The sequence below is a fragment of the Rhinolophus ferrumequinum genome, chromosome 14, assembly GCF_004115265.2.
Source record: "Rhinolophus ferrumequinum isolate MPI-CBG mRhiFer1 chromosome 14, mRhiFer1_v1.p, whole genome shotgun sequence".
Taxonomy (NCBI): domain Eukaryota; kingdom Metazoa; phylum Chordata; class Mammalia; order Chiroptera; family Rhinolophidae; genus Rhinolophus; species Rhinolophus ferrumequinum.
In genome coordinates this window covers 5,753,077-5,773,077 of record NC_046297.1, presented here as the reverse complement: position 1 = coordinate 5,773,077, position 20,001 = coordinate 5,753,077, and the positions used below count along the sequence as shown (strand labels likewise).

The window sequence follows — 20,001 nt, the reverse complement described above, 5'->3', positions numbered from 1 at the left end:
GCCTAATGAAAATGTAGAGAATTATCAAAAGTGCTGAATAAATACTTGATATTCTGTAGAGTTATTATCAACTCCAGTACAGGTGGGCATAAGATGGAATAACTTTTAATAATAGCAGTAGGTCGTGAACGTGGCACTCCTATCCATCTATAAAGTGGCCGTAGGTCAGGTTCACCCAAAGTAGGGACCGAGAGAGAGCTTCTTGGGGAAGTGATTTGTTAGATATGGCTCCCCAGAGTAAGGGAAGCAGGTGAGGACAGAAGAAAAAGAAAGGTAAAGCCTTGAGTCAAAGGTTAGCCTGTAGTACTTCAGAGTTAGCTCGTCATTGCCATAACCTCTCATGTATGGCAGTACTCTATGAGAAGGGCAATTTTTGGAGAAGGAAGTAGCTGTGTGTTATCAGCCAACATTCTCATTATCTGGGACTGGATGTTACCTTCCAGAAAAGGTTCAGAGCTCTGAATTTTCAAAGACTGACTACATCCTCTGTAGTCTTTTATAGTATTCAAATTCTTTGAAAACTAGTGTTCCTTGAATTATATGCAAATTAAGTTTCTATGACTATTAAATTATTATCTGGAATTTCTCTTTTTTATGAAAATATAAACTTTAGCATGCTTTGAAAACAGAGCCAGAGGAGAGTTTTCTTTCTGCTTTGCTGATTGCTGTTAGCTGCTAAGAAACATAAATGTACATAGGCAACTCTATGTTTATTGGAAACAGCAAGCAAACAATCGTTGGATTCGTATGATAAGATTAGACAATATACCAAGTTTATACTTTTGGTATACATTCTAACTAAGAAGTAAAGAGAATGGTATACTTTCAATGTAAAAGTGCAAACAAGCAACTTTCCTGGAAAGACAGGTTTGCAAAAGTGAGCATTTGTATAAATAGTTAATGGCAGACAATTCTAAATACATCTGTACGCACAATGAAAATTAGAGCTTTGGTTTTTCGCCTTTATCTGTTTGTTCTTAAGGCAAACCCAAGTAATCAATTATATTAATAGTCAGCCTGTATTTATAGGGTGAATTCTCATAAAGCTATCTCCTTTGAAAGGTAACTGCAGACACGACAGTATCCAATAACTACTTAAGAAACAGAACCATAAAGCTTTTAAAATTATAAAGATGTGCCAAGATATCCATTTAGGTGATTTATAATGGGAGGATTTTCTTTTTTGTAATCATCATCAGCATTATATAATATTTATTTGCAATACTTTACAACATTTTAAAGGAAACTCTTTTAAAGGCCCTGGGAAGTTCCTATGATTAATAATTAGGGGAAAGGGGGAAAAAGGATTCTGGACATTTTTCTCATTTTTCATCGCTCTTCAACTAGGTGGGAAAAGGAACACCTGAAAACATTTGGCTTTCTTGGATAAAGCTAAAGTTCACAACTTCTCAAACAGTTCTGGGCAGTGGTTCCTATGTGCATTTTTAGTTACCCAAAAATATAAAAGGCACCAGGAAAAAATGTTTTTCTTGTCCTTTCTGGTCTGTATCTAAATTGTCTCTGTTTTTATAGGGTTAGGTGTAGCTACACTAATAGAAAAATGTGTAAGCAAATACCCTCATAATCTGGAGGTGAAGAAAACTTCCATAAAAACTCAAATGCACAATTCATAAAGAAAATACATTGAAGGATTTGATAGAATTAAAGCTAAGGATTTCTGTTCAATGAACGGCATCATAAATAAAGTTATGAGATATCTGACAAAGCGGAAAGAGGTTTTTTAAATCATCCAAATTAGCAAGAGGTGAGCATCTAAAATAGACAAGGAATTAACAAATCCTTAAGAAAAACATAAGGATCCCAACATAAAATACAGATAAAACTAGGCAATTCACTGAGAGCCAAATCTGAATTAGCAATTATGCGAAGAGATGCCCAACTGTCAACTCAACAGATTGGCAAAATTAGAGGTGAGCCAGCCATTAGTGAGACAGATGGGAAGATGCGCTCTTGCCCACTGCTGATGGGAGATACACTAGCGCAGCCTATTGTAGAGAGCAATCCGGGCGTACTTACTGGAAATGAATGTGGTCCAGCAATCCATTCCAGGGATGCATCCCAGAGAAACTTGAGTCCAGGTTCATTAGGGGACAGGCACAAAGATGGTCATTGTAGCAACAGGGTACAGACAACTGGTTGCTCGTCACTGCAGAAACAAGTAATACAATGTGGTGAGCGCATACGGTCAAATACCACCCAGCCTTCAGAAGCAACACGCTAGTGCTACATACAGCAGCATGGGTGAATCTCTAAGTGAACATTTACTTTCAAAGTACAAGCTGAATGAAAGCTACAGTACAATGCCATGTTTATAAATTACAAACAGATGCATATATAAAACAGTAGTACCATCTATGTTTCAAGGAACCACATATATCCAGAGATATCTGTGAGCTTAGAGCTGAAATGCAATATAGTGGTACTTACAGTGAGGAGGCTGCTAAATAGAGTTAAAATGAAGAATGAAAGAAAAAATAATAAAACAGTAAAAAACAAGACACCTTTGCTTGGACAGTAGATGTATGAGCTGTACCCCGGGAAGCATTATTAACTCAACACGCAGCACCTGAGATTAAAAATAGATCAATTATATAACTATAATGCCTCTACTTTGTAATGTAAACAGGACAAAAATGTTATGACGTGAGCCAAAAATATATGAATATTCTCCTTGTTTCTTCACTGACTGTCACAGCACGTGCCCAGCTTTCGTTATTTCTTAGGGAGACTTGTAGCATTTGCCCCTCATTCTCAGTGATCTTTGCCTAGCCAATGACACCCTTGAAGACACAATTTGAGGTTCTACTTCTCTCTTTCAAGTGGTTCCACTCATGTAAATGTCTTCCTGAAACCAATTATTTTTATAATCTGTACCACAACATCTAAGTCTTAATCACATAGTGACTACATTGTTCTCTTTTGCTCTGTATCATGCCTTCCCCAGGGCTTTCTCTAGTAGTTGTTAGCTTCCGAGAGACTTCTCTGGAGCTTCCTGTTGGGCCTAGAAGCGTGCTGGGTACATAGGAGTATCTCAGTATTTGGATTCAGAGATTTCCAGTTGAGATTTGAAATTGTGGTGGCAAGGGATGGAGAGATGGGATCATAACTGAAGGTTGAAAACAATTATCCTTTTGCAGCTGGGAATTAGGTGTGAAAGTGGAGGAGAATAAAGGTTCCTTTTGGAATTGGAGTTTCTTTTGGAACTAGAAGAGAAAAAGGTAGAACAATGGCCATCACACTGTGAATGGAGTAGCCTTCCAATCAATGAAGGGGATGAAGTTTGCTTCAGGTTCCTCTATTTTTCCTTCTTTCGGTGTTTTCTTCTCCAGGACAATCACCAAGTTTTCCCTGAACACCTAAATAATTTTTTTTATACTTCAATCTACAAAATAAAGCTAACAAGAGCCAACTCAGAATGTGCTTCCTCAATCTAGAACAACTGTTCAACAGCTCCTTCTCCCACTTTTAAGGGAAATATCCTTCCTTTGTTTTTGATGAAAATTATCATTTTGTTATGATAATTAAATGTATGAGTTCATTTTTATATACTAAATTGTGGTGGGTTATTCCTCTGTGGGCTGTGAAAGGAAAAGATGCCCTCCACAGTGCAGTTGATAAACTGAGTTGGATTCTCACTGAGATTCAAATCTCATTCAGCTGTGCTCTGCAAACAATCTGAATGAGAGCCAAAGGTCTCTAAAAGGGAAATTGATCTTTGTGTAAGAAAAACAGGAGGTTGGAGCTTTGAAACAAGAAGATATGTGTAGCTGACTCAGCCCTTTGGAAGGTGCAGAAAAGATATTGGCTCCAGGGAATGGTGACTGAATGGAAAGCAATGCAAAGTGGAAAGAATTGGAAATATAATGTAAAAAGAAAAGGCTACAATATCTACGTCAGCTACTTGCTAGTCGTGGGATCTGGATTGACTCAGTAAACATCTTTGAACTTTTGCTTTCTTTTTTGTGTAAGGAGGTGGGAAGATCTCTAATTCATATTCATCTATGAATGTTATCATCAGCTAAAAGATAACTTGGCAGTTAAAATAATTATGAACAGATAAGAGCTTAAGAACACATAAGAGAAGAAAGTGAGGTTTCTTCATTTTGGTAACTGGCTAGTAATGAAAGGAGCCTGAAACATTATAAGTATTTGACAGATATTTGTTGAATGAATCCATCAGAAAAATGGAATATGTCAGAGAGGAAGTAAAGTCAGAATAGAGCGCCATGACCAAAGAGACGCTCAGGCATGTAGGAGGCAGAGGAAGGAATTTAGGAAGGCAGATAAGAAACTGTCCTCTTTACCCAGGGGTCAGGACTAGGAAAAAGCTGCAGGAGCCAGGGTACCTGTAGCATAAAAGTGCAGAGAGCCCAATACCTGTAGAGGAGGAAATTAGCAAGCATGGTTTAGAGAATTAAGATTCACAGTAGTGAGTTATACCTTAAAACAACATATTGGAACATTTGGATTTACATTTGAGGCACTTAAAAAGCAAAGTGAAATCCCATGAAATCCTTATAGGTAGAATCAGACAAACCAGAGTTTAAATCCAAGCTGCCATTCACTAGTGGTATAAATATTGGCAAAAAAAATAAAAAACAAAACCCACAAACAAAAAAAGTCTGAGAGATCTAGAAAATGAAGAATCTAATTCTAAAAAAGTGAAATTTATAGTATCTATTTGTAGAATTGTTTTTAAGATTAAATAAGTGAATCTATGAAAAAGACCTAAAACATCACTAATGTGATTTTTTTAAATTTGTTATTATCATTAATATTATTTTGCTGTTAATGTAGCTTTAATGCAAATAAGGTGCGTATCAGCCAAGTCCAAATTTGTCTTGACTTCAGTTCAAGAACTTGTAATTTGTAAAGTAAATTGCCTCTCCATTTTTGGGGTTTCTATATGTGCTTTTTTCCCTCCTTAGTGCTCTTTTTAAAAATCCCCTCTTACCCCAGTTCTAACTTAGTCCCAGCAACACTGAGGGAAAACGCCCTTTCCACACTCGGTCCCGGTGGCTAAGTCAGCCAGGATCTCCTGTCTCAGAGGAGCGGAACAACCAGAGCAGAACAACCAGAGCAGAACCAGGGGAAGGGCAAGAGACCACACAGGCATGGCTGAAGTTTTTCTTAAATAACTGTAGATAAGAGATGACCCATACCACATTCCAGTGCACTTAGAACACCTTCCCACTAATATCTGATGTCCCCCTCAAGTGTTTGTTTACTTGTTTATAACATCCTCATTTGAATGGAGAGTAGGACTCTCGCTTCCTAAAGGCTACTGTAAGATGCATGCTGTTTGTAAGAGTTATACTTTTAACAGTGAACAAAGTTAGATATAACGTCAAGACTTTGCAGTTGAACAGGGTAATGAGAAAAGTAACGTTAAGATTTGTTATGGAAGTTATATTAACGTTGATAAATTGCTGGTAGTTATACTAGAGTTAACAAACAATAGGGCTTGCTTTTCACTACATCAAATTGTCAAAGAAATTTAGTTCCCGTGAACTCACTTAGACTGTTAAGCAAAGGTTTTAGCTAGTTTTGAAGTTATCTTTGTCAACAAAAGGTTGCTGCCCATGTCAACAGGTGGCCGCAATCTGGGGTGCATTAAAAGGAGAAACTTTATTCAGAGGAACAAGTCGCAAACCGGAGAAATGCAGCCTCCACTGTAAATGGAAACTAGCCCCCCCAGAGACAAGCGAGAGGCTGCTTATATAAAGTGCCTGCCCCAATCCCTGATTGGTCCATTTTAATGCAAATGAGGAATCCAAATTTGCAGTTTGATTGGTCCATATAGCACTGTCCTGATTGGTTAAAATTGCAGGTCGTTATGGAGCAGCTGTGATTGATCAGTAAAGATGCAAATACAATACAGGTGAACAGCTACCGTTGAAGAGGTGGCTTCTCCCCAATACTAAGCTTGGGAGACCTTCATAAACAAGTCTAGACTCCAATTATGAATTTGGGCCCAGCTAACCACAAGGGCTAATCACAAGGCTTCCTTTTGTGTTTGTTTTTTTTAATTTTATTGGGGGACAGTGTGTTTCTCCAGGGCCCATCAGCTCCAAGGTGTTATCTTTATATCTAGCTGGGGAGGACGCAGCTCAGCTCCAAGTCCAGTTAAATCTTCATTTTCAATCTTTAGTTGCAGGGGGTGTGGCCCACCCTCCCATGCGGGAATTGAACCGGCCACCTTGTAGTTGAGAACTTGCCCTCTAACCAACTGAGCCATCCGGCCACCCCTCCAGAAGCTCAGCCGCAGCTGGTTGTTTTCAATCTAGCTGTGGAGGGCGCAGCTCACTGGCCCATGTGGGAATCGAACCAGCAACCTTGTCGTTCAGAGCTCATGGTCTAACAAACTGAGCCATCCGGCAGCCCCACCGCATCCTTTTTGGCAGATAGAGTCCTTTTGGGGTCCACACCTTCATCCCAATGAGTTAGGACTCTAACCGAAACAGGCCTCATCCGGTCATGTGTAGGTGAATTCCGCCCTGTAGCTCCCTGACCAAACTTAGGTTTGGGGATAACCTCATAGAAGGGGAGGCTGGCAGGCTGTTCGAGGTCAAGGGTGATACAGTAGACAGCCAAGGTAACCCTCTGGTAGATGAAGATGACGGAGGCCTGCGTTTCCCTCACGTTTGGCCCCAGCTCTCATGCTGAGGAAACCGTTTTCATGTGCTCCGGGCAATCTCAGTTCCACAGTCCCAAACAGAAAGTGTGATTTCTGGGAGGAAACGGTGGTTTAACTCCGAAAGCTGCCACCGTACAATCTAGGGAATACACTCAGGTCAGGTCACGTGACCCACGGGCGCAAAATGGAGAGTGTGCCACAGACAAGTGTGCAGGACTTGCTGCTGTTTTGCTTGTTGGCTTAAATAGCCCTGAGGCAGAGACGGCCCCACGGAGAAGAATTGCACGGACTGCTTGAGGGACTGGCGATGCGGAGCCCCTGAGGTGCTGAGCTAGTCTGAACAGGATCATAAGGTGTGAGGCCAACAAGGCCGCACTGGAACAAAGGCGCTGTCGGGCGGCAGGAGGCCCTCGTAGCGCTGGGGTTTACCGGGAGGAGCGCCGCGAACGCTCGCAGCCAGGAGGCAGGGCGCCTGCGGCGACTGGGGACGCGCCTCCCAGGCCCCACCCCTCCGAAGCCCCGCCCGCGTCGTGTCGGCCAATAGGAGCCCGGGATGTTAGCGGGTGGGAGGTGCGGTCGGGTTGCCACAGCCAGAGCTGGGCGGTGGCGGGTGCTGCTGGAAGAGTCTCGCAGATTCTGAGTAGGTGGCGCGATGGAGGGACTGGAAGGTGAGGAGGTGAAGGGATGCGGGCCGGACAACTGGAGCAGGCCCGTAGCAGTTATGGGGCCCTCGACACCGGTACTAGGCAGGCGATGGCAGCTCCGGAGCCGAACCACGCGGTGCCTCCGGAGGCCCCGGTCGGCGGGAGCCGGACAGCCCCCGACGCGGTGGGGCCAGTGATCCTCAGGCGGGGATCCCCGCCTAGGACGGTCTTCGGCTGAGGTTTGCCGCCCGGATCCTGATATTGCCTCTGGCACACGCCTGCAAGTCCCTCGCGACCATATTCAGGTCTTGCTAGATTCCTGAGCGTCCTATCACAGCTTCTGGCCAGATTTGATTTTCCTTACAAAGTGGACTCTCCATTAATGTCCGCGGCCTCCCCACCTTCAGTGTTTGCTGGGGCCTTAGGGTGTGTCTCCAACCTCGAGCTTCCCACACTTTCCTTGGCCAGTTTCCCTATGTAACCGTTTTTCCATTTCTACAGCATCTTCTGTCGGAAGGATGCCAAGAGCGCCTTCCAAGGAAGTGTCACTGACCAGCTCTAGAGCCGGGACAATAGATTAACAGGAGGATTTAAGGGCTTATTTACCACCACTGTGTAAGGAAGAGCCAGCATTGATTCCTTATCTTTCGGTTTATCCTTCTGCTGTAACCATGACTCCAGATTTTGCTTTGTTCCCAGGCTTTTTCCTTTTCTCTGTTCTCTGTGCGCATTTTATTCTGTGTAATAGAGCATTCGACCAAAAACAACAAAGGAAAAAATACCCAACTAGCCTTGGCATCAACAGTTTCAGATTCTTTTTCAAGTTATGGTTACTCCTTCGATGAAGAATAAGCCTGCAGAATTGAAAGATCTATTGTCTCAATTTAGCTGTTTCCCCCCTCCTAATTTACATAGATTCAGGTGGAATTTAGAATAAGCAGAGGCATTGAGCCACTAGACGTTATTGCATGCTAGAGAATAAATTATTTCAGGTTGTGTTATGAAGTGAAAAGTAGTAACTGGTAACTTTTTGCAGTGACCTAAGCTCACCAAAAAGCCAATAGAATAATGAGCATGATAGTATTTCATGCTTTTGTGCCGAGGTGAAGTTCTCATTAGTTAACGCCTTGAAGATTATAGATAATCAAGAATTCTGATACTTTTCTATTTGTGGGCAGCTGCACTTTTTATGACACGTGGGTCTTGTTTTTTTTGCTTATTTAATGTATTTTAGGCACATCATTCAAGTTTCTATGAAATAAGAATTGTAATGATAGTAATTCTACTTTCAAGATAGTTTTGTTTAGAAGACTCCTGGAAGCGGCTTTTTTTTTTTTTTTTTTTTAATCTTTGAAACGTGGTATTATAGCATAGTGGGTAGGAGCATGGGTTCTGGAATTCTCCTAAGGTTATCATAATACACACAAAGTGCTTTACAACACTCTCTGCAGATTTGTATTCAACGTTTGTAACTAAGGCAGAGATCTTCATTTGATTTTTTCACTTACGTATGTTAAGCACCCAAAACAGTGTCTGACACAAACTAGGTACTCAATAGATATTTCTTGTTAGATAAATGACTTTATTTGTAATGGGCACTATTCTTGGCTCTGGGGATGCAGCAACAAATAAAAAAATCAAAGCCCTGCTCTCATTGAGCCTATGTTTTAGTGAAGTTTATATTTTAGCAGTGCCAAGAGATTACTATTGAAATATTACTAAGAATGCTTTTTAAAATGTAATGGAAACCTATTACAATACTCAATTACATGGGTGGAGAAATACATGAATTCTGATGTAATGTGGTATGTTCTGATGGACATGTTTTATGGGCCCAGCTTGTGATGCAGCATGTTAAACAGTACTTGCTCTTTACTCTTCGTTTGATTTTTTCTTTTTTTGTTAACAAGGTGAGTTGCTGTCATTAACTATATGTTTAATTGTAATGAATTAGGTTAACATTTTCCTTTTTGGAGAGCAAAACAACTGAATATTGGTAATTTCAAGTAGTTTAATAAAAGCTCAGAGTTTTTTTGTTGAAGTTAGGACAGTGCCTTTCTTTCTTTTTCCTCTTTTAAAATCAGTCCCTGTTAAGTCAGTTTGCAAAGATTAAAACTCTGAGCCTTAAATTTACCATTTAGTAATTCATCTGTGATTTTATTTAATAAACATTGGTACAATGATAGATAACTTTTTTGCCCTGTTGGAAGTTCAAGTCCAGTACTTTGAAGGTATCCAATAAACATTATTATCTCAGTATCCAGTAGAAAATCTTCAGGAGTTTGCTTAACATGTCGTAGTAGTTGAGCAAATATTGCACCGTTTGGCATTACACTCATGTTTCTAGTTGAAAATGGTTACCAGGTTAATCTTGATTGTAAAACTAGAAAGTATATAAACCCCTGAAAAATTCTATTGAAGGTTATCATACTCTTTCTTACAACTTTATTTCCATGTAGCTCTTATGTCACTTATATTATTTTTGGTCTTCCTGGACCTTTATGCTTCCTGGATAGTCAAGAAATGAGCTATTAGGCTAAACACTGTATTTCAAAAGCAAATGATTGCTTATGAATTTGTATAATCTGTATCTGAACACCTTGCATTGTGTGGGTAATTAGAGCAAAGCCTTTAATTTCTTTACACCTAAAGCTATATGTATATAGCTTTATAGGCCTATAGGTGTATCTAAGGGCAATGGAAGTAGTTGTAGACTTGGGAGAGTTCTAATCTCTCTTAAGATTTTCATCTGTAAAATGAGAGGTGATAAACCCTAAGGAGATTTTGTCCAGTGTTTGTGTGTGTGTAGGAGTACATAGGAATGTGTGTGTGTGTGTGTGTGTGTGTGTGTGTGTGTATGGCATTGACGTTCCTTTTATAACACCATAATAAGTGGTTATTAACAATTGTGACAAACCATCAGGCTGCCCATTGCTCTTTTGGGCTGCTAAAGTTAGTAGATCTTAGTGTACTGCTGGCTAAAACTCTGATTGCTCTTTCTCCAGTGTAGTCCTTGATCTAGTTGAAGCCATCTTGTCCCATTAAGATTTCTTGTTTTGTTTTGGTTTTTCCTAGTCTAAGCACATACTAGTTACTCAATAATTGTTCACCTTTATTAAGGCATCCAGCATTCATTGTTCTTTGTTACTGAGTCAAATATCTAGTCAAATGCTAGATATTTGAATAACCAGTGTGTTGGAAAGGCCTGTGTTTGAATCTTTGCTTTGTTTCTTTTTAGCTCTATGATTTGGGCAGTTAATCTGAATCTCCATTTTCTCAGCTACAAAAAATGGAACTATTAAAGACCAATCTGTCTGAAGTATATTAAGTTGTATTAAATGATTTAACATATATAAAAAATTTAACGAAGTGCCTACATAGGAGACCCCTCAGTACTTGTTTATTGGATGGATAAAATCACAGGAAGCGTGTTAAGAGTGGTTCAGTATAGGGAAAACAGCATTCTTACAAGGGATTATGGGCAATCTCACTAGATAACCATGGCAACAGGATAGACTAGAGAAGGGAGAGGCTAGAAATGCCTATATGTGATGAGGATTTGAATTAAGGCAAAGAACAGGAATTAAAAAGGGAGGATAGATTCAGAAGACATTTCTGAGATGGAAAGATGAGATATGACTGCTGGATATCAGAGGGAAAAGGAATCAAAGATAAAGGAGCTTTCTAGCTAGGACCAAAAGATAATATTAATATCTTTAACCAAGAAGAAGGCCAAGTTTGGGAGATGAGGTAATAAGTTTGGCTTTCGAAATGTTGTGTTTGTACAGTACTCGGGGTGTATCTGGTGGGAAAGTCTCATAGGTACTTGGAAATATCTATGTGGAATTTTCAGTTTAGTAGTCATCAGCATATAAATGATAGTAAATGGATGCATTCACCCATGAAAGTTATATTTCATAAAATGAGGCAAGAAACGGGCAGCACTAATGCTGTAGGGTTGAGCAGGAAGGGAAACTGGAGTGTGTGTGTGTGTGTGTGTGTGTGTGTGTGTCTTGGGGGGGCGGGGTTCTTTAAAAAGTTTTAAAAATTGTCAAGAAAGGGCAGTGAGGGAGAAACTAATATTTATTGAGTAGTGAATATGAGCCCCCCAAAAGACTCGGACACCTGGTCTCCATGGAGGTCTAAGCACTAGCCAGGTCAGACTCTGCTTACCTTGTGAGATCTGAAAAACGAGGCCTCAGGAGAGAGAGTCTAGATCATTGAAGCCAAGAGAGAACTTACAGGTGGAAGGGACTCTTCAGCAGCCTACACTGTAGCCAGGCCCAGTAGGACGGAGATTCAGGAGAGAGCTTCGAATATGACAATTAGATTAACGGTGTTTCTTACGGTGTCTCCGCTAAGGTCTCCTTGTTAAAGAAGCTCTCCCTGATCCTGCCCACGTGTCACACACGCATACACACACGCATACACATGTCCTCTCTCCCCTTACTCTGCTGTATTTTTCTGCCTTGCACTAATCACTACCTGCCATTTTATGTACTTCATCATTTTTTATTTATATTTTCCTGACTAGGAGAGTAAAAACTTTATAAGATCAGGGTCTTTGTTTATTCATCACTGTTTTCGTAGAACAGTTTCTGTCTCATGCTAGGTACTCAACAAGTACAAACTCGTTGAATCAACAAGTGGATCTATTTTAATTTCATGGTTAGACCTAGTAGTGGTTTGCCTGCTGGTTAGATAGGCAGTGAATGAGACGTAGGGAGGAGCTGGTCAGTCAATTTAAGTCAGTGTTTCCAAAATGTGTTACCCAGGACATTAGTCCTGACTATCTGTTACAGGTGGAAGGATTCTGTGGGGGAAAAACAGAATACGGGATCTCTTTTTTTCAAGACTGGGAAAGTTGTGTTGTAAGAAAACCCATTTGTTTTATCTAGCGTTTTTCCAAACATTTGGCCATGGAGCCAGGGATATGAGGGGGATTGGTAAAAGTAGTGGAAATTAGTCCAGTTCAGACAAGCTAGAAAAGGAAGTGCAGCCAGGAATAGGTTATCAAGAAAGTGCAAGTCAGTCTGAGATCAAGAGATTTAGAGGAAGATAGAAGTCTGTGGTTAGAGACGAAGCTTGAGTATTTTAAGAGTCCAGAGGTGGACCCTTTGTAAGTTGTTTTAACAGTGGTTGTTTTTGCTTAATTGGAGTACATATGACTCCAGAGTGGAGTGGAGGGTGAAGGTTATGTGTTGAGTAGATTAAGTGTAAATACTGAAATCTAGGGTGAGCTAAAAAAGGAAAGTCTTGTGAGATATTAAAGGTTTTTGACCTGGAAGTAATTTGATGTTAAAAAAGGACTGTAGGAAGAAAACTGATATAACATGCTGTATGTTTCAAAAGAGAGGCTCATTGACTTTTAAAAGTTGGATTCTGATGGTGAGGAAATAAACATACTACTCAGAGGCCAGAACTGTTCTTAATTTTAAGATTTGTTTTCTTTTGAAAATGTTCTATTTTGTAAAAAAAAAAAAAAAAAAAAAAAAAAAAAAAAACGTATATATTTTAGAATGTCACAATGATTTAATAGCATATTATTTCCCATCACCTATATAATAGTATTATATAAAGATACCATTTCAAGCCTTATTGTCACACAGGTTTTGAATTTGCTAACTACAGCAACTCATAACAGAATCAATAATGTGTGCGGGATAAACTTTGTAAGGAGAGATGGGCTTCTGAGAGTTTTTGAATATTAATGTACTTTGTATACTTTGTTCTGTCCATCAGTTTGAGTGCTGCTTTCCACAGTGTTTGTTCTCTGCTATAATAATCACCCCCCTGAAAATCATCTCTCTGCTGTATTTTTATAAGCCATGCAGTTCACTAGCTTCTGCTACTAAGGAGAGATTAGTGGAGTTGTCCTGCGTGCCCTGGAGAGTAGTATTTTTTTTTTTTTGGTTCATTGGTAATGAAGCATTTTTATATGTAACATCTCAGTTGATCCTCTTAATTTTAAGGTAGGTTGAGCAGATATTATATCCTCATTTCACAGATTTTAAACTGAGGCTACGTGTATGATTAGTCATACGTTTTCTAGTTCATGTAGCGAAGATTCTTCCAACAAGCAGAGAGTTATATTCTTTTCTCTAACGCTTACAGACCTCAGTTTTGTATTTAGACAAGTGGAAGTAACTTCCTCAACACACGAGTCATTCATTCCATCATCTGCAGTTGGTCAGTTGGTTTAATCATTCTTACATATGACCAACTTTTTCTGTTTCTTTTTCTTTTTTTTTAATATAAGACCAGTAAAGGAGATAACTTACTCTCCCTGTACTTTTTCTGCTAATGTGGTCTTCTGTAGATTTTAATAAGCAAATATGTTATATTTATCATGATAGAGATAGTAGGGGGCCATGTAGGTCATTTAACCTAACTTCCTTATTTTATGCAAGAGGAATGGAACCTTAAAGAGGTTAAATACGTTTTCCAGGGATTCATAGTTCTAAGTGACAGAGGTGGGGCTTGAACTTAGATAATCTGAGACAAATTCCATTGCCTTTTCTACTACACTGTCATGTCTTTTAATGAATATGTGCCTCTGTGACTCTAAAGCCTAAGCTGCGTATCATAACTTGTTGGTAGTTCTTTCTAGGGGTATTGACACCAACACACATGTATATGCGATATTTTCTGAATTATAACGCTATGCCCTAAGACTAGCTGATATAAGAGAAAATTACAAATGTATACATCTTTGTTTTACTTATTTTGAATGAAATAATTTCTTTTTGAGATAATTGTTTCAAAGTGTTTTTTCGTTAATTCTATTACCTCTTTTTATGTCTTTTAGTGATAATGATTTTCTTTTCCTTTAAAGACGATTTGAACATGTTTGATAATTTATAGGAATTAATCCCAGGAGTTGCATTTTATTATATGTTAGTTTTCTAGTTGCTGTTCTGTTACGTTTTAGGTTTTTTAATTAGAAAAACAAGGGAGATGATTTGGTTCTTTGATAAATGAAGGCATAGTAAATCATGTAAACTGTTAGCTTCATGAGAGCAATGATTGTGTAACTGCACCCTGTGTCATTATTATATGACACATGCTTGGCAAGTAGTAGGTGCTTAAGTGGGCACTCACATTATTTCCATGTGTTCAACTGATTTTTCTTTATAAGATTTTACTTTGTCATCTGTTTAACAAGGCGGTACTGAAATGTACTTTTAAGCAAGTAAAATATGTGATACTTTTTAACATTTTATGTTGATGAATTTTTAAATCGTTGTGTAGAATTTAAAGGAATACATGAAAATCATAAATAAGCAAGCTTAATAGTTTATGCAGCATGTGGTATCACTTTGACCATCATTATGAAAACATGTTTATCTTAATGTACCTAATGGATTTCATCCAGCAACTGCCTCAAGTTTCAGGATAGTGGAATTAAGTGGTCCAGATAAATGAAGTTCCTCTCCCTAAATAACCTAGCTTCTGGGATTAGAGGACAAATCAGGCAGATCTTAGCTTTGCTATTGTAGTGTCCACTGCTTAACTGCCACCATAGACATTGCCTCCATTTGAGATGACAAATAGTCACTATCTACCACTAAAATAGGGCAGTGGAGGATTAGAAGAATGAGAGAACAAAACAGTTCTGTCACTGTTTGATTGGATTCCCACCAATGTCTATTTTGATTCTCCTGATTAGTTTTTTAAGTATCATTTTTATAAAATTACAGGTATGGAAATCAATTTAGGTTTGATATTTGGCTAGATAATAAAATGCTAAATTGACTCAGTTATGTGGAATCCCAAAGAATATAGCTGTTGTTTTTTTATAGGTGTTGTGATTTTCATAACAAAATGTATTGCATATAAATATATGCTAGATTAATCTTTAATTTAGAAATTGCAGCTCGTTCTTCCTTATTTAATGAATTGTGCCCATAAGGCCCAATTTGCTGGTTCAGTGAATCTTAATATAATACATATAAAACAATGAACAACTGACATAATATAGGCAGTTTGGCTAGTAATTGGGTGATCTTTTACTGTCAGCATTATACTTTCCATTGTCTGGTGCTAAACAGGACAAAAGTCTTTCTATCCTAGATCATATCAGGAAGCTACCTCACACTGATCCCCACTGTTATTTCTTAATGCTTTGAAATTTTACAATATGTAATATTAACCTTAAGATAAATTTGTTTTTGAAGTTTAGTAATTTACAGTAGTGATAGCTTGTAAATTAAGATAATATGACAAATTGATTTGGTTAAAATAAAAGTAAAACAGATATTTCCAAAGTACCAGTATGGTTACCCTTAAATCATGACTTCTATATTTGGCATGGCCTCTCTGATCACTTAAAACTCTAAGTCTTGGGCCCTTTTTGATTGATAATGTTGCTTATTTCAAAATGAAACGACATTTTTCATCAGAACTGACAATTTACATATGAAACTAAGGGAAGACATTAAAATTTGAAAGTGACATAATTTGAGTTATAGAATTTATTGACAATTCTTTCCTGTTTTAGAAAATGGAAGTGTCCAAGTTGGAGAATTATTACCTTGCAAGATTTGCGGAAGAACATTTTTTCCAGTGGCATTAGTGAGTATCTTTTCCTTTGGAGTTTGATAGATCAGTAATTATTCAGTAGTTCTGGACAACTTCCATGGAAAGAACCTCTGTGGAATAATTTGAAGATACTGGCTGTGTTCAAGAGTACGGGTTTCTCTACGTCATTCTTCCAGAGTGGTCTTTCCTTAAGAGTTTGATTGGTCTTCAGAACTTCTCTATTAAAGTGGTAAAGTATTCCTCTCTTTGTGGAAATATTAGCAAAAACAAAAAAGAATCTAAATCTCTTAGAAATGCATAGTAATGTATTTAAAGATACAGAATGATATGTCTGGGATTTGCTTTGAAGTACTTCAGGAAAATAAGCTAGCATAGATAAAACAAGATTGCCAAAATGTTTGCAATAGTTGAAGCAGGGTGATGAATAAATGAGTAAACTATTCTCTCAGTTCTTATGTATATTTGAAATAGTCCACATAAAAATTTGTTTCAATTAAAAGTGCACCTAAAATATATTATGTATTCTTTAGATACTTTTAGATAGTTAGTATATACAAAGGAAAGCACTTTTAACTGATTTTAACATAAAATAGCCAAGTATGTAGTCAATAAGAAAAAAAAGCTTAATGTACCCTAAATGTGCCTTAAATATTTTGTTTTCAAATATGAATACAGATACTAATATTTTGATGTAAAATAAAGACTTTTCGTTGAAGATGGACTTGCTGATTAGAATTCTGCTACATTGCATTTTCCATCCTCTTAATATTTCCACTTCGTTTCTTTAAAGCAAAGTGAAGAACTGATGATCCATAAATGTCTGACTACAGACTTCTCTTAAATAATGACAACTTTTTAAAATTCTTTAAAAATGTCTTGCCCACACTTAATTTAGTGATTTTTTTTTTTGGTTATCAATTCACTATTTTTCAAGCCATTTTCAAAGCATTCAGCTGAATTTTCACCCAAAAAAACCAAAAACAAAAAACATGTCTTTTTTGTCCTTATTTAGTATTTAATTAAATGATGTGTCACGATAACAACTACAACTTGTATAATACATCAGTTTTGGGTACAAGCACTGCATACTTTTGACATATACAACTCAATATGAGAAGATATGTCTACTACTGTGTTTCCCCAAAAATAAGACCTAGCCAATCAGCTCCAATGAATCTTTGGAGCAAAAATTAATATGAGATCCGGTCTTATTTTAGTATAAGACTGGGTCTAATAAAATATAATATATAATATAGCACAATATAATATAATACCGGGTATAATATAATATAAATATAATACCGGGTATAATATAAAAGACTGGGTCTTATATTAATTTTTGCTTCAAAAGACACATTAGAGCTGATGGTCCGGCTAAGTCTTATTTTCGGGGAAATAGGGTAGAAAGTCACCGGCTAGCCACACTTTTATTTTTTTAGCATTTAAAAGCTTTTATTCCAATAGCTATAATCATAGTGCTTATTTGTTGTAATGAAAACTGAGAACAAATATGTAAAACAATTAATTACTAATTGTGTATTGAAAATATGAGTGGATCCATGACACCAAACCAACCAGTTTGGAGGTTTCTTCCTTTCCCAGATAAAGTTTAACAGTTCCAGCTTATTCATTCAGTGTTTATCAAAAAAAAAAAAAAAATTCATTTAGTGTACTGATGTCATCAGTCAACATGTTTCATTTATCAGAGGGAGAATGATAATTTTTGATAGGTTAACTGGAGGTCAGTTAAGAGAGCTTCCATTGTTATGCTTGAAATGAATACATGGATAATTGAATGAATGAGTTGGCAGCCATGTTAAGAAAACGAAATCTATAGGAGTGGAACACTAGATAGCTCGAGAAAAATCCTTGGTAAAGAAAGGTAGAAAACTTTGAGTTCCAGAAAAGGGATGATTGTGAAGGAAGGACACAAATCTGACCACTTTGTCCTGTTATTTTATGTTAATATTTGGTTAACATACTCCTGTCATGTTAACGTTAGTAATTCAAACTACTGCTATTAACTTTTGTAATCCTAACATTAATGTATTCTCCATTTATATTCTTTTTTTGGTATCTACTTTCAGGTATTTAGTAATGAAAACAACATTTTCCTCACTGAGGAATGGTTACATTACTATCCTTATTCTTAGTAGTGTGAAAACTTGAGAATATAAAGAACTCAGTAAAATTGAGATCTTATTTATATATGTATTAGTATTATTTATTTCATCTTCAGGTTTTTTAACTGGTCTCAATGACAATTTAAAGTTTTATAGTCTTCCCTTCTGTAGAAAAGAAAATGATACATTGCATTTCTTCATCTTAACAGAAAAAACATGGACCTATTTGCCAGAAAACTGCCACGAAAAAACGAAAGACTTTTGATTCAAGCAGACAAAGAGCTGAAGGAACTGATATTCCAACAGTAAAACCTCTTAAACCTAGGGTAATTATGTAACCTTTTGAACATTATGAATCTTGCTGCTATGTATATTGAAAAAATTATGATCATCTATTATACTAAGATTGATGAATAACCAGAATTTTGTGTCTGTTTAGAAATGATCAGAAACTTATTTACTTTAACTTCTTTAAAGGGAAGACCAAAGTCTCGAACTCCAACTATTACAGTGAAGTTTTTATAACATTGGAGAACCACTTGTTTAGCTATAGGTCAGAAATAATTCAAAGTCATAACGTGTTCTTTATGTCATTGTAAATTATCTCAGATATCATTTAAGTATAATTTCAAGTCTATCTTACCAGTAGTGTAATCCCTATATACACAAATTAAGCTATTGTTTATAGACATCCTAGTATAATAGATATTGATTATCTTGATTGATTGATTGTCAGTATTTGTGATCTTATTATGCTTTCTGGGGAAAAGTTTTATCACTTGCTCAATTGTCCACATATAGTCATTGTCAACTTATTTTCTATCTTGTAACCAAAGCAATGAATCTCCTATGACAATATCTCCTTAATCCCACTATGATACATTATACTGCTAGGAATAAATCACGTAAATACTTTGACAAAGTTTTGAAGAGTTCTTTCAGCAAAATAGTCAAAATTTGAGTACTTGATTGAATAGGTTTTTTAAACAAAACCCTGCTTTCAGTGGTAATAACTTCTGCCAGTAGTACAGGAAAACATTTCCCTATACATCAGTTAATCTTACTAATAAAATCATTTAATAATAGAAAAATCAGGTGTTCATCTCTGTATTTCTGTCTATTTATTTAAGGGAAGAATGCTGAAGTTTGGTACATAAATCATTATTTGAAGATTTCCTTAGTAACCTGCCAGATATGTGATTGTATTAGCTTTAATTAGCTTAGAAAATAAACTAATGAAATCTTTGGAGGAGGTATAACGTAGTGGGTATAAAAATGGGCTCAACAGCCAGAATGCCTGGTCTTTAACCCTGGCTCTGCTATTTACCATGTTGTGTTGGGTACTTCTATTTATTTATAAAATGGTGATAGTAGTTGTAGCATCTATCTTGGAGATTACATAATCTCCAAGCATCTGTGGAGATTACATAAGTTTATCCAAGACAAAATCTTAATAAATGTTATCATTTCTTTTTAAGGGTTTTTGTAATTAAAAAGTTAATCTCAGAAAAAAGCCAAGTAAAAACCATTGCTTTACATTAAGTATTTATAGTCTTGCTACTTAAAGCGCGGTCTATAGAACAGTAACATCAGCACTGTTTGAGAACGTACTACAAATGCAGAACCTCAGGTCCCACTCATACATACTCAATTAGAATCTGCAGTTTAACACAGTCCTTGGGTGAGTCATATGCACATTAAAGTTCGAGAAGCAATGCATTAGAAGATTTTGAACATGGTAGTGTAGTTCTCAGTATATTTACCTGTATCAAGGAAGTCCTACAAAATCAGAAGAGTGGAGCAAGCAAATACAAACTCCATTGTTGGAGAAAGTAAAGCCAGATGTATAATCCACACACTATGCAATACATGTAAGGGCTGCCCAATGAACTGAGATCCAGGAGAAGCTATCCATAGAGGACATGCAGGAAGTTGTTGGGTCCCCATGGCCCCGAATCTGGGAACCTGCCACCTTCAAGGTGAGGGGTCTGATCAGGAAGCGTATGTCCCTTGTTTACTATAGCCAAGGCAGGAG

The 20,001-nt window shown here is 37.3% G+C and overlaps 1 protein-coding gene across 3 annotated transcripts in view; it reads left to right on the top strand.

Moving 5' to 3' along the window:
* Positions 1-7,209: 7,209 nt before the first annotated feature.
* ZC2HC1A (zinc finger C2HC-type containing 1A) overlaps positions 7,210-20,001 on the top strand; it is a 38,609-nt gene continuing 25,817 nt past the window's right edge. For all 3 annotated transcript variants that reach the window (XM_033126744.1, XM_033126745.1, XM_033126746.1), the window contains exons 1-3: positions 7,210-7,326; positions 15,803-15,876; positions 18,176-18,292. In XM_033126744.1, the coding sequence (XP_032982635.1) occupies positions 7,311-7,326; positions 15,803-15,876; positions 18,176-18,292 (207 nt within the window). In that variant the 5' untranslated portion in view covers positions 7,210-7,310. The remainder of the gene's footprint in view (positions 7,327-15,802; positions 15,877-18,175; positions 18,293-20,001) is intronic.